The sequence below is a fragment of the Protopterus annectens genome, chromosome 1.part2 (genome assembly GCF_019279795.1).
Source record: "Protopterus annectens isolate FY-2018-M chromosome 1.part2, PAN1.0, whole genome shotgun sequence".
Taxonomy (NCBI): domain Eukaryota; kingdom Metazoa; phylum Chordata; order Ceratodontiformes; family Protopteridae; genus Protopterus; species Protopterus annectens.
This window is the reverse complement of record NC_056727.1, coordinates 215,627,344-215,648,832: the sequence shown is the minus strand read 5'-3', so window position 1 is coordinate 215,648,832 and position 21,489 is coordinate 215,627,344. Positions and strand designations below refer to the sequence as shown.

Here is a 21,489-nt window from a genome sequence, read left to right as displayed (position 1 = left end):
CCCACTGCTATCAATGGCTACACAGAAATTCTAAAAAGTACTCTGTAGAGAGACAGCCACAACTTCAGTTGAGTTAATATTCAGTGAATAACACAAATAAATAAATTAAATACAGTACTATATGCAAAAGAGCATATGAAAGTGTACTTAGATTCACTTATACATCCAGCTGATTTCAGGTAGATGTTACCTGGCCAAAGCATTGATATTAAGCAGAGATAACTCAAAATGTACCACTTATATAAAGGCAAGACAGAATGTCAGTGATGAGCTGAAACTACCCCCCCCCCCACTGCTATCAATGGCTACACAGAAATTCTAAAAAGTACTTTGTAGAGAGACAGCCACAACCTCAGTTGAGTTAATATTCATTGAAAAACACACATAAATAAATTAAATACAGTACTATATGCAAAAGAGTAGATAAAAGTGTACTTAAATTCACTTATACATCCAGCTGATTTCAGGTAGATGTTAGCCGGCCAAAGCTCTGATATTAAGCATAATGCTTAAAGAAATAAGCACATGTGCAAAGCAAGTAAAATAGTAACTGCAATGTAGTACTAGAAGTCATACTAGAAATATTAAGGTAAAGAGGCAGACATGGGCCTTGTAGCTCAGGGGTTACAGCACTGACCTTTTAAACCAAGGGTCATAAGTTCAAATCTAATTATAGCCTCTGGTTGTTTTTTAAGAGTGAGTCTGGAGTAATGGTTAATGTCTTCATCATATAAACACAACATTCAGGGTTTGATTCTGACCTTGTGATATTGGGTAGGCTTAAAATGGCCCTTCAGGGTAGTTAGCCTAGTATTCAACTATGCCATATGTGATCTCTATGAAGCTGAGGAGGAAATCCAGTCTAACACCAGTCAACAATGTAGGAGACTGGCTAGGTTGTTATGAAAGTCAGAGTAAGAATAATTAAAAAAAAAAACGTAATATTTGCAAAAAGAAATGTCTAATAATAAATGTTGTTTTCTTAACTGATATTGTTGCTATAAATAACTGTGAGGGTATTTATACATCAAGCTAATAGAAGAACTAAAGTGCTTTCTGTACAGTATTGCTACCAAATCCATATCAGGCAGAAATTTCAAATGTATTACTATTTCTTATGTTAAATCAGCATATCTCATTAGTATCAGTTGAGTGCAAATGTAAAAAAAAAAAAAAACACCAAGACTTGGTGGCACTACACTGAGTGCTTCCATTTATACATTAGCATTTCCCACACACTTTGTTTTAGTTCAATAAAGATTTAATAAAAATAAAATTCACTGATACTAAAGATTTGAATAATGGTTAACATTATGTGTGAATTTAGTCTGTGCATTTCTTCTTTGTGGCTCCTCCCCTTTTCTCTCTTTTCTTTAGTTCAATTTTGCATTCCTTTGTCCTTCATTTTCTTTCTCTCCCTTTACTGTTCATTTTACTATGGATTAGGCATCCTTAGAAGCAGCCAGCCAGGTTGTGAAACATTCACCCTCTGCCCATCCCCGAGCATATTCACAGTGTTGGGGTGGTGGCACCAGTCCTGTAGGTACCCTGGCACATGGCAGCTGGGCAATCCTCTCTGAAAATGGTCTTCAGGACTTGGTTGAGGATGTGGTGGAGCAGGTCATGGACAGATGGCTTCAGCCAGTCGAGGATTTTCTTCAACAGGTAGGAGACTCACTGCCCTGGATAGTGCCTACCACCATACCACCACATATCCCCACCCACTGAGCAATGGGGTCTTCCACTGCAACACTCTTTGGCCGTGGAAACATTTGAAACCTTGTGGATTGGCTATGGTTGTTGGGCTAGAGTTCTCCTTACCCATTTCCTTCCCTTATCCTCCTTCCTGTATCCTCCTACCTACCCCCCACACTACTCTCTTATTTAAGAAAAAAAAAATGAAAAAATAGAGGAGGTCTTTCCCCCACCAAAACATAGTAGCCCTCCACCTCCACCTTCTCCAGCGCATCCATCTTGATGTTTTCCTTCTGTGTTCTCCTCTTTAAGAGAGGGAGAGAGCTACCTGTCTATTTATCTAGACACACACACACACACACATATATATATATATATATATATATATATATATATATATATATAGATATAGATACACACACACACACACACACACACATATATATATATATATATATATATATAGAGAGAGATATATATATATATACATACACACACACACACACACATATATATATATATATATATATATATATATATATATATATATATATATATATATATATTTATTTAGATATAGATATAGATATAGCTATATAGATATGAGTGTACCGGACACCCTATTACACACAGGATTCCAAGACCTGTTTGGTCTACGCCATTTGTTCGAAAAAGACAGTTGGTCAACAGCTGTACAAGATCAACAATCCCTGGCTAAGGGAATATGTCCTCTCCCTGAGGATTGTCCAGTATTGGAGTTAGCAAATATAATTTGCAAGGGATATGATGGCACAGCATCCCACATGGAGGGTATGGGGGGGCTTAACCCCCTGCAAAAACACTTGCTTATTTAGCCTTCTCTGACATGCACAGAATGTGTTGATATTTATTCAGTTGACATTCTGATGTCAATCTCCTGGATGTCAGCATCCTGTGATTTCAATAGGGCGTCCGACAGCCCAACACCCATATGTAGCTATCAATCTATCTATCTAGATATATATATATATATATATATATATATATATATATATACACACACACACACACACACACACACACACACACACACACACACACATATATATATATATATACAAATATACATATATTTACAACTCTGCAGCTCAAAACATCTAAAGAACATTTAACTGAAGATTTTTAAGGAGGTAAAAAACATTGAAAGCACATTTGATGGAATTTACACATTTTTTGCATGATTTCTATAGTGTTTGTAGGTAGGAGTGTGCAGAAAAATGAATGAGTGAAAAGGATATAGTGGTTGATGTGTTGTGCAAGTGTTACAGGTTAGGGTAAGGGTTTACTAAGGGGATAAATTTATTGTTTTGCATGTTTAGTGTGTGTGTTCTGTGCCCTTTTGTCGTGTATAGTGGTACTGTTAGGGAAAGAGGTTTTAGTGACATAATGAATAGGGTTAGGGGCAAGGATAGGCTTAGGGTTAAAATATATGGGTAAGGTGGTGCAGAGGAGCAAAGCTGGGGATTGGTTAGTTTGCATGACTTGCTTTGAGAATTAATAGTAGAGCCAAAATCCTACAGTAATCCTGGGATTATATGAATCCATGGTATTATTACAGTATATAAGACACAGCGTTTTTTGTTACGTGGTTAACGCATATATCTGCATATTGTTATTTAATAACCTATATCCTGCCATATCATAATGATTAGATTATATCTTAACTTCAAGATGCATCTTGCTGCAAGGCGTGATTTAAAAATGTGACATTTTTAGTCACTGTGATATACTTCAGTATAAAGATTGAAGCTGAACCTGTTTCTTTTCCCTCACTATCTAATAGCCTGTTTACATGATATTTGATTTCACTATGCCTCTAAGTGGCTCGTTTGACTGTACAGAAGCAGACCCATGTGTAAGAGCCTAAATAATTCTTTATTTGGGCCTTTTGAAAGGGCAGAATCAGCTCTGGCCCCCCTATTACTGAAGTACTTGGCAGTATATTTTCATTATGCTAGCCTTGTTGCCTGTTACCCTTTGTGGCTTACTTTTTTCTCTCTTGTTATGCTGTAATGCCATGCATTTTAATGCTTCACAGATTCATGCTTTATGCAGAGACTCAACACTGATTCACCAGTGTGCTTAGAGTGTATATAACACAACATCAAAATGCAGAAAAAAACAGTAAGAAACTGTAAGTTGTGATATAGGTCACTTAAAAAATTAACTTTATTGCACTTTAAATATAGATAAGTTAAATTACCTGGCTCTAAGTACTGGGTCCACTCCAACTGTGGGTTCATCTAGTATCAGCAGCTGGGGCCCTTGAAGGAGTGCAACACCAAGAGATACTCGTCGTTGTTGTCCACCACTGTGCGGAATCAGAGAAATGGCTTTATATTAAGAAGCATAACAAACTAAGTCAATAAAACAAATTCTTCAGATGAAAAAGTTTTCAGCTTTATAGTAATTAATTATTCCACTGTATGTTTCCTTTCCTACGTTACTATAGTCAGCACTCTTACAGGCAAAACTGATGTTGCAGTAATGTGCAAACAAGTTTAATATTCAAAAATGAAATTAGCCGTTACATTACTCCAAACACATGTAGTTGGTGCAGTGGTGTAGCAGTAGCATTGTCACCTCACAGCCAGAGGTTCTCTGGTTTGAGTCTCGGCTGGTATGCCTTCTGTGCAGAATCTGCATGTCTTTCGTGTGGGTTTCCGCTGATTTTCTCCCACATTATAAAGACATGTCTGGAGTGTTTCTGCCGGGCCTCTGCTGAAAATTGCCTTGTTCCAAGTCAGACTTTCCCGCTTAACAAATGTTAAATAAATAAGAAAAATATTTTCCTGACAATACCTTGCATGTATGTGAAATGCAAACAACTCCAAAACTGCACTACAGAAAAAAAAAATGCCTGAATTCTAATGCTTGTACACAAGTAGATGTAAAACATAAAAAACAGCAAAGCCATTTTCTGATATAGTGAACTTGGAATCTACATGATAACTAAATCTTTTTCTGGTAAAGTCAGAATGTACATTAACTGAAAGTCTTTTTTTGTTTACTTCTATGAGCAATTAATATTATTATTCTTCATATTGCCAGATACATGCCAGACAATAAGAAGCACATTATTTTATTTTTTTTTCTTGCTGTGAGCAAGTTTAAAAATGGAAACATGATGAGGAAATAGTGTAAGTGGGAAATTTCATGTACTTGTTTACATGGGCACCCGAACCATAGGGTGAGGGGGAGGGAGAGCCCTCCCCACTTTTATAGCTGCAAGACAATCTTCACTAATTACTTGGCAATCAGCCATGAGGCTTCAACAATTTAAAAAAAAATAAAAAAACTCCACGGTGGCAGCTCCTTTAAGGACCCATGCATGCATTGCACTCCAACACGGAAGTCCACTCCTTAATTATCCACGCAGAATTGTTCTGTTAAGCAAGTATTTTGGGTACACAGTTATGCTACCTCCCCGAGTGTTTATGCTGATCATTGCTGTCAGGTAAGGAGAGTTTTGGTTTTGTTGTTGTAACTTGTTGCCCGAGTGTTTTCTTATTGCAGAAATCATCGCATTTTGTTGTTGCCTGTTTCAGTACAGAGAGTTTTCTGCTCCCGAGTGTTTTGCTGATTCTGCTCTGCTCCCGAGTGCTTTGAGTTCAGGTTAATTTAAGTTGATTTTTATATGTGCGTTTCCATTGCTGAGTTTGGAACATGGTTGCATAGCTTTATTTCTGTTACAGGGCAACTAGCAGTGTTATGGCACTTTTTTGATTAGAAAGTTGCAGCATTCAAACAATCCAATTGTGAAGATGAACGTTTCTGTTGCATTGTTGCATGGTACACTACTTTATTTGCATTGTAGATATTGTTACTTGTCAAGACAAATTAGAAAACTTGAGTAGAAGGGGTAATGGTGATACCACTTACATATATGGCAGCATGCCCCCTACAAATAAAGCATATATATGTGCATAATGATGCACACATGGCTTTTGTCTGTGTTCATTATGTTTTAAGGGTACTTACAGTTCTGTTTTGTTAGCATTTGAAATTAAAAATCTGAGAGCTACTAGTTTTGTCTGACAACAGTGCAGTAATTAAAGTGGCACAATAAGGCAGTAAGGATCAAAAAGCACAATGGATTTAAAGACTGAGTATATTGTCATACACGTTTAGCAGACACATTTTAGTAGCTGCTTCGGACTGGATTGCTTTGTGGTATTGCACTATCTTCTTCTTTCGGCTTTTTCCCGGTTAGGGGTCACCACAGTGGATCACCTGTCTGCTCATGATTGGCAGTGGAGTTTTACGGTGTCGAATTATTTTAATCTGGAGGTCTTGCATCTTATAGTTTGCTGTTCAGTGGTTTTGGAATGAAATCAGTAAACTTGCGCACTGTTGTGGTACAATCCATATTCTGTTTTTGAAATGCAATGATGTCACTTATAACACTTACTGAATACCCCTTGCTTTTGGTTTCATTGTGAAACCTTGAAAACTATGTGGTTGCTTACTAATGTAATTAGAGTAATGCTTGTTTTGGGCTTTAGTAGCTCAGAATGTCACTGTAGTACAGTGTGCTTCCACAATTTCAGTTGAGTCAGATTGATTCCATAGGAATGAATCTGCTGTGCTAAATCGGTTATCAGTAAATCACTGTGTTTTACGTTTCACTTAGGCGGAATGTAGAACATACAGAACCAAGGTGACTTGAAGCTTCTTGGTCTTCTGAATTATGAAGACATGTAGTTGGTCTGTTTTGTGTGTATAGTTGTTTTGTACTTGATTGTGAGAAATGCTTGGGCAACTTTGGTATTTATTTATTTATTTTCTTATTTATTTTATTTTCTTACGTTAGGTCACTAGGAAGGAGCAAGCAGATGTTTCAGGCTGGAACAGTTCACATGTATAGTTATGAAAGATGCTACTTTTCAGAATGCTTTATTGTAATGTAATTACAGTATTTTACTTTTTGTTTTTTTTTTTTATTATATTTAAGGAGTACAACTAAGTCTTTTGAAATTTGTTCTTCAGTAGGCACAGTTACGTTGCTGTGTATGTCTCTCTTTGTCTCTCCTCCTTTTTCTAAAAGTCTAAAGGTTGGAAAAAACCTCAGTGTTGATATATTAAAATTAAAATGCATACTACATACCATCTGAAGAGAACATTAAACTGAGTGTTCTGCTGTGATAGTATTTGATACAGTAGCCTGTGAATGATGAGCAAAAATAGCAACAATTTCAGGCAGAGGCACCCAAACAGATTTGCCTGTTGTGGGTGAATGAGTGAAAGACTATTTTTCGCAATTGGGTTTATCTCTGTTACGTTACAGTAAATCAAGGAACCTAAAATTACAAATCCATAAATAGCTCATTTTTTGTTACTGTAGTAGCTCTGGCAGGTACTTGCATGTTATGAATTCAGAAATATTGCATTATGCACTGTTAGCAATGGTAAAACTTGTGTTTCAGGGAATATTTGTTTTATAAAAATTATTTAACAGATGTTGCATTTCTTCAATACACAGCTGATATTTATTTTTTAATCTGTATGATTGCCTTACTGCTTTGACATTGCTAATTTTCGAGATTGGATTACACTGAGAGTTATGTCCTACTGGGAACAGTGCACAGAAGCATGTTAATGCAGCAGATATTTTTGAGAAACGATGTATTTTATTCAGATAGTTTGATCTTTCTGATTGACTAGAGAGAGGAAATTGTGCATCAGAAGTAAACTGTTTTTCTTTTGTGTCTATGCATTATCTTGTTTGCTAGCCAGCTAATAGCAGCACCCGTTGCTGTGTCTTGACTTCATTTAAGATTAGGTCGCTGCTCTGAGTTCAAAACCTACTATTGACGCATACTTAGTATACCTGCAGACTGCAACCTATTCCCCTGCATTGGGTACCCAAACTGCAAATACAATGTCTGCCTTTTCTCTGAGTTCACTAAAGGGAAGAAGAAACTATAAACTCTCTCAATGACAGAGCTCTGTTTATACATAACATGTGCATTGTACCCACCACGTGGCTGCCTACGTCTCCAGCTCCTGCTCTACCTGCAGTGCCTGCTTGCTGACAATCAAGCAATCATTCACCTTAGCACTTTAAAAGCAGGTAAAAGTAAGAAGTCAGGCAGGCATTAAATTAATAAATCTGTCAGGCAGATGGTAATAACCAGTTGCATTGCTGAATATTAAAAATAGGACACATTTTTGCCTACTGTTGTAATGTTGTGTAGCTGAGAAAGTCGTAGGCAGTGATTTTGTGCTGATTTATTTTATTTACTGTTGGTTTAGATGGAGAGAACGCTATGTCAGTCTAAGCACACTAACATAAAAAGAGGTCAGTTATGAGAAAGCAGTGGCTCCTCCCCACTTGGGTACTATTAGTATTGCCTCTAGAAGGAACTAAAGCTAAAACTCTCCCAAATTATGTAATTTAAGAAAGGGGCATATTAAATTACAAAAGAAACTGGAAGCCTGTATGCCTGTGGAAAAAATGATTTGATGACAAAGATGTAAATGCTTGGAAAGTATCCTTTTAAAGATGTGTGCATATTTGCTCACACACAATATATATGTAATATATTGTATACTGTATATATGTGTGTGTGTGTGTGTGTGTGTGTGTGTGTGTGTGTGTGTGTGTGTGTGTGTGTGTGTGTGTGTATATATATATATATACACACACACACATATATATATATATATATATATATATATATATATATATATATATATATATATAAGTATATATAGGGTCTATATTAAAACACCGAATGGTGAAAACAGCGAACAGTGTTTCATCAACACATTTTCAGCGAAAGCTGAAAATGTCGAAACCACAGAACAGCAATTTCTTTCCTAGGGAAAGAAATCGCTGTTCCAACCCCCCCCCACAAAAAAAAACATTAAACACTTCCAAACACATACACACGTACCCTCACCCTAATTATACCCCCCAAAAAACAGTAAGCAACTAAATACACATATGCACATAACCCAACCATACATCTAACAAAGAAAGAACAGTAAACATTTTAAAACATATATACTTACCTTAACCCGCACCCTAACCCTAAAGTCAGTAACTCTCGCACATTTACATGAACAGTTCCAAACACATACACACTTACCTTAACCCTAATTCTACCCCCCAAAACAAAAGTAAACAGCTGAAAACACATACACACGTAACTCAACCATACATCTAATGCAAAATAAAAAACAGTAAACACTTTCATACATATGCACTTACTTTAACCAGCACCCTAACCCTAAGGTCAGTAACTGTTGCACAATCATGCTCGAGAGCTATACTGGACAAGGGACCACACTACACTTCAGAACACGGCAAAGCAACAAAGCGGTCAAGTGACTTCTTTCCCAGGGAAATAATTTGCTGAACAGCCACTTTGCTGTTTTGCCTGTTCGCCCTACATGTGTCAACGAAAACGCATTAGACAAAATGCATTTTCGTCGTTCTAATAGGAACCCTATATATATATATATATATATATATATATATATATATATATATACATATATATGTGTGTGTGTGTGTGTGTGTGTGTTTAGTTCACAGAGCTTGCAAAGACAATTCTGTGTGTATTTCCCTTTCTTGGTGGTGATGCATTGTGGTAATGTTTGTACAGATTTGTGTTTTAGTATAGGTTTTAAGTAGTTTAATGTATTTTTATGTGTGATTTGTTTGTGCTTTGCTTGCGTGTTTGCAAGAATGGCATTTGTATTTAACTATGAATGTGCCATCTGATATGATATTTGTCATTGTGTCACTTTGGCATGTATCTGTCCAGACCCATGCAACAAATGGAATTCCCATAGAGATTCCTTACTAAAAGGATACAAGTCTTAAACAATATGTCTTGCATGGACCACCTCAAAGATTTATCACTATACTCAGTATCCTACAGAGTGCTTAGAGCTGACCTGTGTCTGGCATACAAGGCATCCACCCACCCAATACTGATAGACCTACTGAACATCAGCAAGTCAAATGGCATCAGAAGTACTCAGTCCAGGTATCTAAACTGAATGTTGTGGAGAGATGGATATATATCACAGAGACTACCACTGCTCAAGAACAGACTATCCATTCAAGTAAAACAAAGCTCATCCCTGTCCATATTTAAATGCAACTTGGATCTAAGGATGGGTAATAGAAAATGTACTCCAGGATTGCCCCTCGTACTATTAATAGATAGAGGCAAGTCATAAATGCTGCATCTCTTACATGGGTCACCTCAAATTATCTATGGTATGAGCATAGTTATTCTCACTAGGGCTAATATATAATTATCAGCCATGGGATAGGTAAGACCCATCAGGAAATGTTAATTCAAGCCCCAAAATGGAAATTGGCTTAAAATGCCCTCCAAGTGAACTTATATTGTGGTAGTAAACAGTTTTACAAAATTATTCTTTTTAGATCACTAAGTGCCTCTCCCTTTATAATAGCAATAGCCAACTCCTGGGTATGATATATTGAAGATTTACCCATGCTTGCCTTTCTTTAATCACTCTGGCGTCTCACTCATGATTAAACCACATCATCTATGAGTAAATCTTCAATACACCACACTGGGTCTTTAGTTATTGCTATAGTAATATAGATGTAGCACTAGATAAGCGATCACAGAGGCCACAAGAGGCCTAGTCATATACACCTCCAAGTAGAAACACTTTAAAGTTCTTGCCATCCTTTACAAGTATGTAATAGTACCTATGTCCAAAGTCAAGGAGGACCATCATACATCTCAGCTGTCCAGATTTTCACTGAATGTCAAGATTTCTGTCTCATATGTTTGGTCTGTTCTTCATAAAATTTGTGTTTTTTCTGGCAAATCACTAGAACTGAAGTTACTAAATAATGGCATACATTTGTGTTTCAGACTTCATATCCTTCAGAAAATGCATGCTAACACAAATCTTTTTTTTACCAGCAAATTTATAAGTTTATAAGAGCAATATGCAATATATGTCCCTATTTTTGGGGCTTTGTCCCCCCATTATTTTAGGCTTTGTCCTGTCCAGATTTCTTGCACTAACAAGTTATGAAGTATGAGGACCATACATGATAACCCTGATGTAAATGTATGTTTGCCCATACAATCATCAAAGACTAGCCTTAAAGGCAAATAAACAAGCATTATACTTGACCTGTAATTGTAACGTCTCCTATAGTCTGGGACTATGTTGAGTTAGGAACCTATCCCTCGTGCACATCTAGTTTATTTCATAACGTCACTAGTATAAGTATTTGTAGACCACTGGTTTTCTGAAGGTGAACTGAAGGTCCCAAAGGGCTTGGCAAGCTGCAGAAATGGAGCAAGGCAAACATAATATCCCACTATGTAAGACCTGGGCTCAGATGTGACAAAATATCAGTTTAGAAAGACAATGGAGACAGCTTAAATGGTACTCTGAGAAATTGCAAGGCTACAATCTTGGCTTCATTAACAAGAAAATTTTTCAGAGGATTTGCCACTGATGTGAATCACTTAATATGCACTCCCAACATCATGAATATTTAATAAAAGAGCAAGGAGAAAGAGTAAATCATTGCTTATCTGGACTGAAAATGACTAACGACCTAGAAAATGGGAGTCACAAACAGAAAATTAGGATTAAGGCTGCTTCTGAAAGTTTATCCAAAGTTGAGCAGGAGGTTTTCCTGTTACAAGTATGCTTCCTGTGGTGCATTCTGTCAATTAACTGGACTGATCCACAGTTAGCAATGAAAATGTTGAGTGTCATCCTAGGAATTATCTGTATCCCAGACAGATGATGTATAAAATGCATTTATTTAGGGTAAAGGACTGCTTACTAATTAATTACCTACTGTTAAAAAGCATAACACTAAAAGTTACCAGTGATAAACATTTTTTCCACATTACAGACTGGCTTACTGGAAAGTCAGGAATGCTCTCATGATTGCATTATGCATGGCTTATCCAGCCAGGTTAATTGTAGTAGAAAGGAACAACGAATTGTTTGGTGTAGTGGATAAAACAGCTCTATATGTCCAGATAATGGCTAAGCAACCGAAATGGGAGGAATCAGCTGATGGACATGGTGATCTCCACGTTAACTTTTTTTGGGCTTGCCCATCAGCATGATCTTGGAATAGTCAGCTGTTTAATGACTAGAAGGTACAGGCAGTACAATGCACAAGCTCCTTCTACTTCCCATAGCAAAAGGAGTAAGATACAACCCATGGATGACATCAGCAAGAAGACAGAGAAGAGTGCATGCCACAGGAGAGGTCATGAATGCGGTATCCAGCTCTCTAGGGAGAAGAGAACTAATGATAAGTTAAGAAGGCAGAGCAGTAAATGAGAAGGACAGTTTGTTAACAAATGGAGTCACTGGAGAAACAATTCTTCTCGGGAGATATCTGGAGACATTGTATTTGACCGCTTATCTCTATGCCATGCAAGTGAAGGAGAAATTTAAATGTAAAAGTGATATCAGTTACAAACTCTTCTTCACACACCAACATTGGAAGAACAGTCCCATTAGGTAGCAGACTAAAAAAGAAGGATAACAAAATAGTGTGGCAAGAATATGGGCATTTCCTCACTTGTCCTGCAACCTGAGGTGTGCATAAAGTAAGGTCAATACACATTTTACCTAAACTGATTCCTTGAAAGATCAAGCTCTTTTTGCACAGACAGCTTCAGTGCTGTAGTGGGATAAAGCACAGGAAGTGTAAGTTCAGTTAGTGCTTACGTCGTGTGATGGAGCTGGCAGGGGCTGGTGGACATGTCTGTAATGGAAGGAGGAAGGGATAGATCTAGCTTTTCACTGCCACAATTGCTCAGAGGAAAAGTAGCGGTAATCTAAATTAACAGTATGAGGGGTATGCGTTAGGCTCAGCAAATCACCACCTGGTAGTACCAGAATTCTGCACTCACTTGGGAAGGCATCATGAGCCTACGTGGTGAAATGGAGTGCACATCTTCCTCACCCAAGGGAGAAGTCCATGCCTACAAAAATGCTCATTGCCAGGCTGTCAGGGGAAGGCATCCAGCACCTTCACCATTGCTTAGATGCTATACACTAGTGCCAATCTTGCCTGGTTACTGACAAAAAGCCTGGATAAAGGAATGAATAGATCATGTCCAACTAAGTGGAAGCTTGTATCAGCCGAAACACCTAGAAAAAAAAACTTTACACACACACACACACACACACACACACACACACACACACACACACACACACACACACACACAGATCATAATTAGGTCGACAGAATCAAGTGGTATTTAACTGTAGTTTGTATGTTTGATACATGTTTCCCTTGTTTAAATACAAACCAGTACATATTGAATACCACGGTAGTGGTGCTGCGGTAGCATTGTCGCCTCACAGCAAGACATTGTCCCGTTCGATTCTCAGCTAGAGCGTCTTCTGTGTGGAGGCATGCATGAATGGGCGTGCCTTCGTTGAAGGTTGTGCATCAGGGCTGGTAACTCGGCATGTAAAAATCCACTACCAAACATTAGCGGACCGGAGTTCCGCTGTGGCGACCCCTAACCGGGATAAGCCGAAAGACACGACAACAACAACAACAACATATTGTTTACTATTTACACTTAGATGGAGCAGCACTTTCATTCATACATTGTAGCAAACAGGTGCCTCATAGCTATGCTACATAAATGAAAACACCATTACTTTTAGGCATAGATTCTCTTTGCTTTAAGAAGTCAGTGTGTGAACGTAGCAAAGAGCTATTACCTACATATGTTAACAGTTTCCAGCTGTCTTCACACACTGACTGTTATTTAAGCATTTAAGCAGCTACAGTTGTGTGATGGTGGATGCTCATATGCAGTTCCAGGCAGGATGCAAACAGCATCTGTTCAAACCTGCCAGTCTTGCCTCTAACTGCTTCTACCCTGGCAGCTACTGTCTTCACACATCTCTTACTATGGTTCTGATTACTCATCCTGTTCATTTGTTTTTGTATTTGTAATTTTTCCACCATACCTCTCAACCTTTTAGCTCAGGAAATTTGGGCAAAGCCTGAAATAATGGAGTGAGGTCAAAGTCCTCCAAAAAAGGATGAATTTTAACTAGTGTTCTTACAAACTCAGAAAGCTGCTAGGAAAAATAGGATTTATATTAGTATAAATGTTATGAAGGATATGAAGTCTGAAACTCAAATACCTATTATTCTGACTTCAATCCCCAGTGATTTGCCAGAAAACCACAAATGTTATGATGGACTGATAAAAAATATGAGGAAAAAATTTAGACATTCTGCAAAAATCTGGACAGTTGAAAGGCATGCTCTCCACCAGAAGTAAGGAAATTGTACTTCTTCAAGGTGAGATAAGCAGACACAATGAGAGACAGAATGAAATGTCATGACAGTAACATTTTCAAAGTAATGTAAGTGATGACTGGGGGTTCTGTCAAAGCCCAATCATTTGGGTAATGAGCTTTGAGGGAGGACGATGGAGAGGATATAAGCGCATTACTCAGTGTGCATCCTATTAAGGACACAAGATGTCCAACTGCACCTCATTACCCCATGGGTTGAGTATAGACAGTTCAATCCAAATAACTAACTTAGTGGTATGGATGGTGGAGGCAGCAGTAAGGGGTTTATACCACATCATGGAATGTAGAGGATATGGGTCACTCCATTAATAGGGGAAGAAGTCATAGAAAGCTAGAAGGAATAAAGATGTGTTATTATGTTACAGGAAGTGAACCAGACAAGGAAAAACATGCAACACATGGGGTGGGATGTTGCAGCATTTAGTTCTGTAAAAACAGAAGATAAAAGAACTGTCAAGGAAGTGAATGAATGCATTGTTTTATATATGGGAAAAAAGACAGTAGGTGGTACATTGCTATCTTGAAGCATTAAATATACTCCCGGAAGACAGGGAATGTTGATGACCCAAATACAAATAGGAGGATTCTTGTCTTGCTTTTGTGCTAGTGTGAAGAATCAGATAAGAAACCGCAATTCAGAACAATAGGTGGCAACTGGACTATCATTTTAAATAAAGAGGTGGCAAGAAATATGGAAAGAATCTGCAAAAAAAAGTAATAAGAGAGCTTAGACAATCTACTTTATACTAGTGACTCAGAAAGACAGAGGAGTAGAACAGATTGATTCCTGGAAAAGTGAGAGACCATGGAAAGGATTTGTGTTAGTGGGATAATAAACGTGTGTTTTGTGGACCATACTCAGGTTGTCAGATGTTCTAGGGATCAAATGGAAAAGGCAGACAAGGCTTTTAGAAGGCGAAAGAGAGGCAAAGATGGCTGAATACACTAATACAACAGAATAGATGCGATAACCCAGTAAATAGTACTGGGCATACAGCCTATTGGTGGAATGCCATTAAGTTGGGTAGGAGAGAACATGATGACCCAGGACAGAAAAAGGAGAAAGGACGGAATCTATAGTGAGGATATTAGAAAACTATGATACCAACAGGTTGATTTAAGGAATAAAGATTAAGACACAAGCTTGGGGAGGGAGGAAAGATTGAAGATTGTGGTAGCACAGAGTCAGAGACAGAGTCAGAGACAAAGCATGGAGGTGAAGAAGAAGGTCAATGACCTATATAAATGTTATTGGATAGAAGGGGAAAGGTCAACAGGTCCTTGGCATAGATTTTAAATAAGAGGATTAAGAACAGGCAGATCCTTGAACTGAATCTTTTTCTGGAGGGAAGGCAACAGAGGCCAGTTGGTTAAGATAAGTGATTGTTCAGTTTTATAAAGAAATCCATACATCAAGGACATACACAGTGAGTGTGGGTCAGCGGACAGGGGACTCAAGGTCGAACAGTCTCTTCTGAGAAAATGAAATGATTTATCGAAGGGCTTAATTTGCAGGAAATGAGGGAAACAACAGACATTAGGAACGGGCACACAACCCATTGAGTTTTATAGGATCTTCCAAGAGACTATACTAGCAGCCCTTCTGGGTATGTTAAGCAATGTCAAAGGGGGGGGGGTTGTCTATTTCTAACTTATATTAGGTCCAGTGTTGTCATGCTCTGTAAGGAAGCTCATGACAAGGAAATATGTATATACCTACACACACACACACACACACACACACACACACACACACACATATATATATATATATATATATATATATATATATATATATATATGGATTCTTATCAGAAAGTCCACTTACCATAATACCGAACTGCATATGATCAAGAAGGAAACACCGTAAATCCACAAAAGTGAAAGTAAACATTGTAGAAAGTGTAAAACACTGAAACACAACTGCGCATGTGCCACCAGCAGCAGTCAAAACCTCTACAACAATATAAATAAAAAAGAAACATTTTAAACAAAATTACACATTTCATAATGTTGCACACCCCACACCTCATGTAAATTATATATACCAACTCTGAGATCCCACTACAGTGGGGAAAATGGTAAATGCTGGCAGCGCATGTGCAGTTGCATTTTAGTGTTTTACACTTTCGGCAATGTTTACTTCTGATTTTGTGGATTTGCAGTGTTTCCATCTTGATCATATGCAGAACGGTATTATGGTAAATTGATGTTCTGATATGGATCCATATATATAAAATATATATACATATATATATATATATATATATATATATATATATATATATATATGTAAGTCTATTTTCCTCACTGATACAATATGGTAGGATCTGGGCATAGATATTGGCTATGAGACTAGAAGGTTTAATCCCTAATTTAGGACACTGCAACCGCTGTGGGTTTATCAAAAGACAGTAAAGGAATGACTAGACAATATATGAGTTGTGTTCCTTGATATTAAGATGACTTTTACTCTGTAGGACATAACTTTCTCTCTTGGGCAATGGGAAGTCCCAAGAGGAAATGACTGTACAGTGAAGTACAAGATAGAGCTGTCTATATTCTACCAACTTGTATCTTTTTGCAATAACCCAGACACTTAGGTGGCTCTTCTAAGAACTAAAGGAGGGAGAGATTTCTACACTACATGTTTATCTCAGATAACATGGACGTCATCCTTTTTAAGGTTTGTTTTGTTTTTAAGAGTTCTGGCAACATCTCAGGGGGTCAAGGTTAAGTAGGCAAACATATACCAGGTCATGGAAAGGGAATATACAGACTATACAGCTTGGATATAGTAGCCATGGAATATGTAAGATTACTGAGTTATTACCTGCTTGCATCAGAATGCCTTTCCCTGAGTTACACACTGAATAGCTTTGATTTAGTAATAGTCATACACTGTACAAAACGACTGTGTGCTAGTCACTAATGAATTATTGCAGTTAGTGACCCCAGCAGATGGCATATGTTGTATGTTATAATCAAATGCTTCTGAGAACAGTATTCTTATAAAAATCTCAGCTAAGGAACAAATTGCAAATGATTATGTAGACAGCAGAGAAATAGCTGTAGTAAGCATGGCTTTTCTTGCATTTTGAGTTATGGTGCAAAGGTGGATATTACTTAACCACTTCTCTGTAATATTTCTGTTTTCTCTGTCTCTTTCAGTGGAATACAAGGGTTTTTCTCTTGAAAACACTCTTTTCTGTTAAGGAATAAGCCTGAATAATGCTCTCACATCCTCAGCCACATAGGTACATTTTCAGAAGGGATCTCGGACTGCACCATTGTGATGATATATATATATATATATATATATATATAATGTATATATACATATACATACACACACATATGTATATATATATATATATATATATATATATATATATATATATATATGCATACATATATATATATATATATATATATATTGTTATTTATTTTTATTATTTATTTTACATTTGTTGACCGGGCTAGTCTAACTGGATATATGTCCATTTTCAGTAGAGGCCCGGGGAGAAATGCTCCAAGCACTAGCAGTGACAAAGAATACAATATTTAGTAATTAGTCAAGTTACAGTACATTGTCTGTGTTGGCAAGAACAAAACTAGTAATAAGTCATTTAGTAGGTTGAAGTTAATATCAAAAACAGAGAGATAAACAAAGACAATAATATAATTTTTTAAGAATACAAAGTAAGCATCAAAGAATAGTATGGAAGAGAAGTGTAGAGAGAGCAAGAAGGGGAATAAGATGTCAGTCAGGGTTGGAGCATGGACGAAGCCAGTGAGATTTAAGATGTTCTTTAAGATGTTTTTTAAATTGGAAAGTAGAGGCAAGGGTGGATAGTTCAGTAGGAAGCTGGTTCCAGTTTTTACCTACTGTGTTGTTATGTCCCCAGCTTTGTTTTTTGACTTAGTAGTGGCAACAAGGAGCTTGTTTGCTGAGCGTAGTGTTTCAAGATTTTTGTATGGTGTGATCAGATTAGTGAGGATAGAGGTATTGTTAGGGTGATAAAGGATCTTTTGGGTGATAACTAGTTGTTGACAGAGTAGTTGATTTTGCAGTTCTAGCCATCCCAGTTGTTTAAGGTTGAGACAGTGATGAGTTCTAAATGGGGTACCAGTGGCAAATCTGGCAATATTATTATAATTGGTGGAAAGTTTGGTAAGGTTGTTCTTAGATAGATTGGTGTATATCGCAGAAGCATAGAACAGGGTAGAGATTAGATGAGTCTGGGCAATAGTCATTCTGGCTGATGGGGTGAGGAAGGGTTTGATTCTGTAAAGGGTGCCTAGTTTTTTGTTAACAGACTTTATTGTAGAATTAATGTGGTCATCATAGCTAAGGTTGTTATCAATTGTTACTCCTAGTAGATGGGTTGTAGTGTCAGGGGTTATGTTAGTACCATTGTTAGAGGTTATTGTGAAGTACAGTTGAGGTGATTTTAGAGTTGGAGCAAAGAGCAGTAATTTGTTTTTTTGGGGTTCAGGAGGAGGCAGTGTTGTGTAAACCAATTTTCAACACTGTTGAATACAGTTTGAGTGAGGGATTGGAGAGAGGCTATGGTTTTGGCTGAACAAATTAAAGTAGAGTCATCTGCATATTGTATGCAGGTGGCTTGAGGAATTTGGGTATGAAGATCGTTAATAAATAAGGAAAAGAGTAGGGGTCCTAAGATATAGCCTCGGGGTACTCCAGTATTCACTGGGAGGGATGTAGAAAGATTATTATCCCAAAGTACTGCTTGCTGTCTGTTTTCCAGGTAGGACTTAAACCATTGTAATGCTTGTGGGTCAAGTGATTGGGCTTTTAGTATGTCTATAAGTATATTGTGGTTTACCATATCAAAGGCTTTTGAAAGGTCAATAAATAGTGCAGAGGAGAAAGTGTTATTGTTACGATTTTTGTTTATGGAGTCAGAAAAGGACAACAGGGCAGTGGTTGTGCTATGGAATGGCCTGAAGCCATGTTGGCAGTTGGCAAGTAGGTTATTTTGGAGGAGGCGGTTAAGTAGTTGTCTGTGAATGCATTTTTCCATTATCTTAGCTATTGGAGAGAGTAAGGCAATAGGCCGAAAGTTGGTGAGTTCAGTAGATGACCCACCTTTATGTAATGGGATGATGTGGGATACTTTCCATATGGCAGGAATTTTGCTTTCTAAATTAGCTCTATTGATAAGGATGGAGATGGGGTAGGCTATGGCTTTTGCAGCAATTTGCAGGTACTCAGCTGGCAGACAGTCAGCAGATGGGATGCAAGGTTTTAGTTTTTGAAGGAGATTACAGATTAGGGATGTAGGTACAGGTTGTATTTGAAAGGTGGGAGAAGGAGTCCTAGTGGAATTTAATGGGCAAGTGGTCATAGGTTGCAGAGTATTGGCTAGGGTTTGAATCGCTTCAGTAAAGTAGGTATTAAAGGTGTCGGGAATCTGTTTGGAGTTATGGTTGAATCCTGCTGGGGCAGGAGTTGAAGAGTGTCCTGGCTGAAGAAGTTTGTTTATACTTGTCCAGAATTTTTGTGGATTTTGTGGATGGGTTTGTTGGAGATGAATGAAATACTCTTTTTTGTCTCTAAGAATAGCTTTCTTGGTGGCATTTCTTAACTGTTTAAAGTAAAGGTGATCTGATGGACATTTGGAGGCTGTCCATTTTGCCCAGATTTTATTTCTAAGGAGGATATTTTGCCTAGTTTGTTTTGTGAGCCAGGGGGCAATTTTGGTTTTAATACGTGAAGAGCGATAGGGGGCGTGGAAGTCTAAGATTTGAAGAAATTTAGTGTTAAAATAGGTCACTGCTTCATCAAGTTGAAGATGAAACATTGGTGACCAGTCACATGCTTTCAGTTCATTTTCGGAAGCTGTCTGGATTAAAAAACTTTTTGGAGCGTGAGGTTTTAAAGTTGTTACTAGTTGGGATATGAACTCTTTGTTTTATAATATAGGTTAGCATGTGATCACTGATATCGTCAGGAAGGGTTCCTGATTTATAGGTATCAAGGTGGTTGTTGATAAGTATCAAGTCTAGGATGGTTGCTTTACTGCTTGGCTTATGGATTCTAGTTGGAGTGGTTATAATTTGTGAGAATCCATAGAGATTTATGTAGTTAGTTTTATATATATATATATATATATATATATATATATATATATATATATATATATATATACAGAGAGAGAGAGCAAGAGCTAGAGAGAGAGAGAGAGAGAGACTGCATTATTCATATAAATAGTGGATTGTTTGTCTAGACGTTACTGTCACTTTTCTTATATTATTAATGAATTTGCAGTGTACTACTGCAAGAACGCAGACTCACAACTTTGAACAAGTGATTACATGATTAACAGGCCATTTTCTCTCTCAAGTTATTAAGTATACTTTTCCTACTATTCTCTCTGCATCCCTAAGCAAAATAATATACCCTGGCCATATTGCCACACCATGTCCCTACTACTTCTAAACATAGTGACTCCATCTCCACTATATTGAATGCTCATTTTATCTAGACAGTTCTTTCCTGATCGATGACCACCCTACCTCCCTTCAGCTTCCCTGTGTTCTTGAAAAATGCACACAACCATTTATCTTCATCCTGTCACAATGTTGGCTAGTAGAAAATTACTTAGTAAACTAAAACCAACGACCCTAACTGATGATAACCTTTCCACTGAATAACTAAAAATTGCTGCAGATGCAATAGCATTCCCTGTCTCCATTCTGATCAATCAATCAATAACTGAATATCCATCTGGAAAGACTCCATCATAATACCACTTCATAAAGGGGGTTCATTAACTGAACTAACATCTCTCAAAAATTCTTGAGAAATCATATACAGCTTATGCAACACATAACTAAGCATAATGTCATCTCCAAGACTCAGCATGAGTTTAGATCCAGCTATAGCACTAGTACTGTTCTTCTCAACCAAACCAACATAGTCAGCCAAAACAGGAATGACAGCAACCTAGTCTCCTCTCTAGCCAAAGCATTTCAGACCATAAAGCTCCTTTCTATGCTGATATGGTGGCACAGAGGGATAAGGCCTTGACTACAATCTAGGTGACCCAGGTTCATCTCAGTTGGTAGGGAGAGATGGACAAGCCCATCATGGAGGATGGTACATGGGCATCTCCAGCTGTCAATCCCTGGTGGTGGCTGGGGACATCACCAAAGTAGGTACGGGCAGTGGTGGTGGAGATTGGGTTTGGGTGAGCTGCTGTTGAGGCAGGACAATACACCATGGATCCACGCCCCCCTGGGACTGTATCACATTGCCACAAAGTGGAAGGAAGGCTAACAGGATAGGCAAAGAAGAAGTAATACCCTCGCCCAGATGGAAGCTCAGACATGCCAAGCCACATTATCTGTGATCCATGACTGGCACCAGCGATTACTGGAATAAGGCCAGACGGT

General features: G+C 37.7%; 1 protein-coding gene across 3 annotated transcripts in view; it reads right to left on the bottom strand.

Moving 5' to 3' along the window:
* Nucleotides 1-21,489, bottom strand: part of LOC122788685 (ABC transporter G family member 23-like) — a 1,725,589-nt gene that overhangs the window by 1,512,117 nt on the left and 191,983 nt on the right. For all 3 annotated transcript variants that reach the window (XM_044055583.1, XM_044055595.1, XM_044055590.1), the window contains exon 5: nt 3,938-4,045. In XM_044055583.1, coding sequence (XP_043911518.1) covers nt 3,938-4,045 — 108 coding nt within the window. The remainder of the gene's footprint in view (nt 1-3,937; nt 4,046-21,489) is intronic.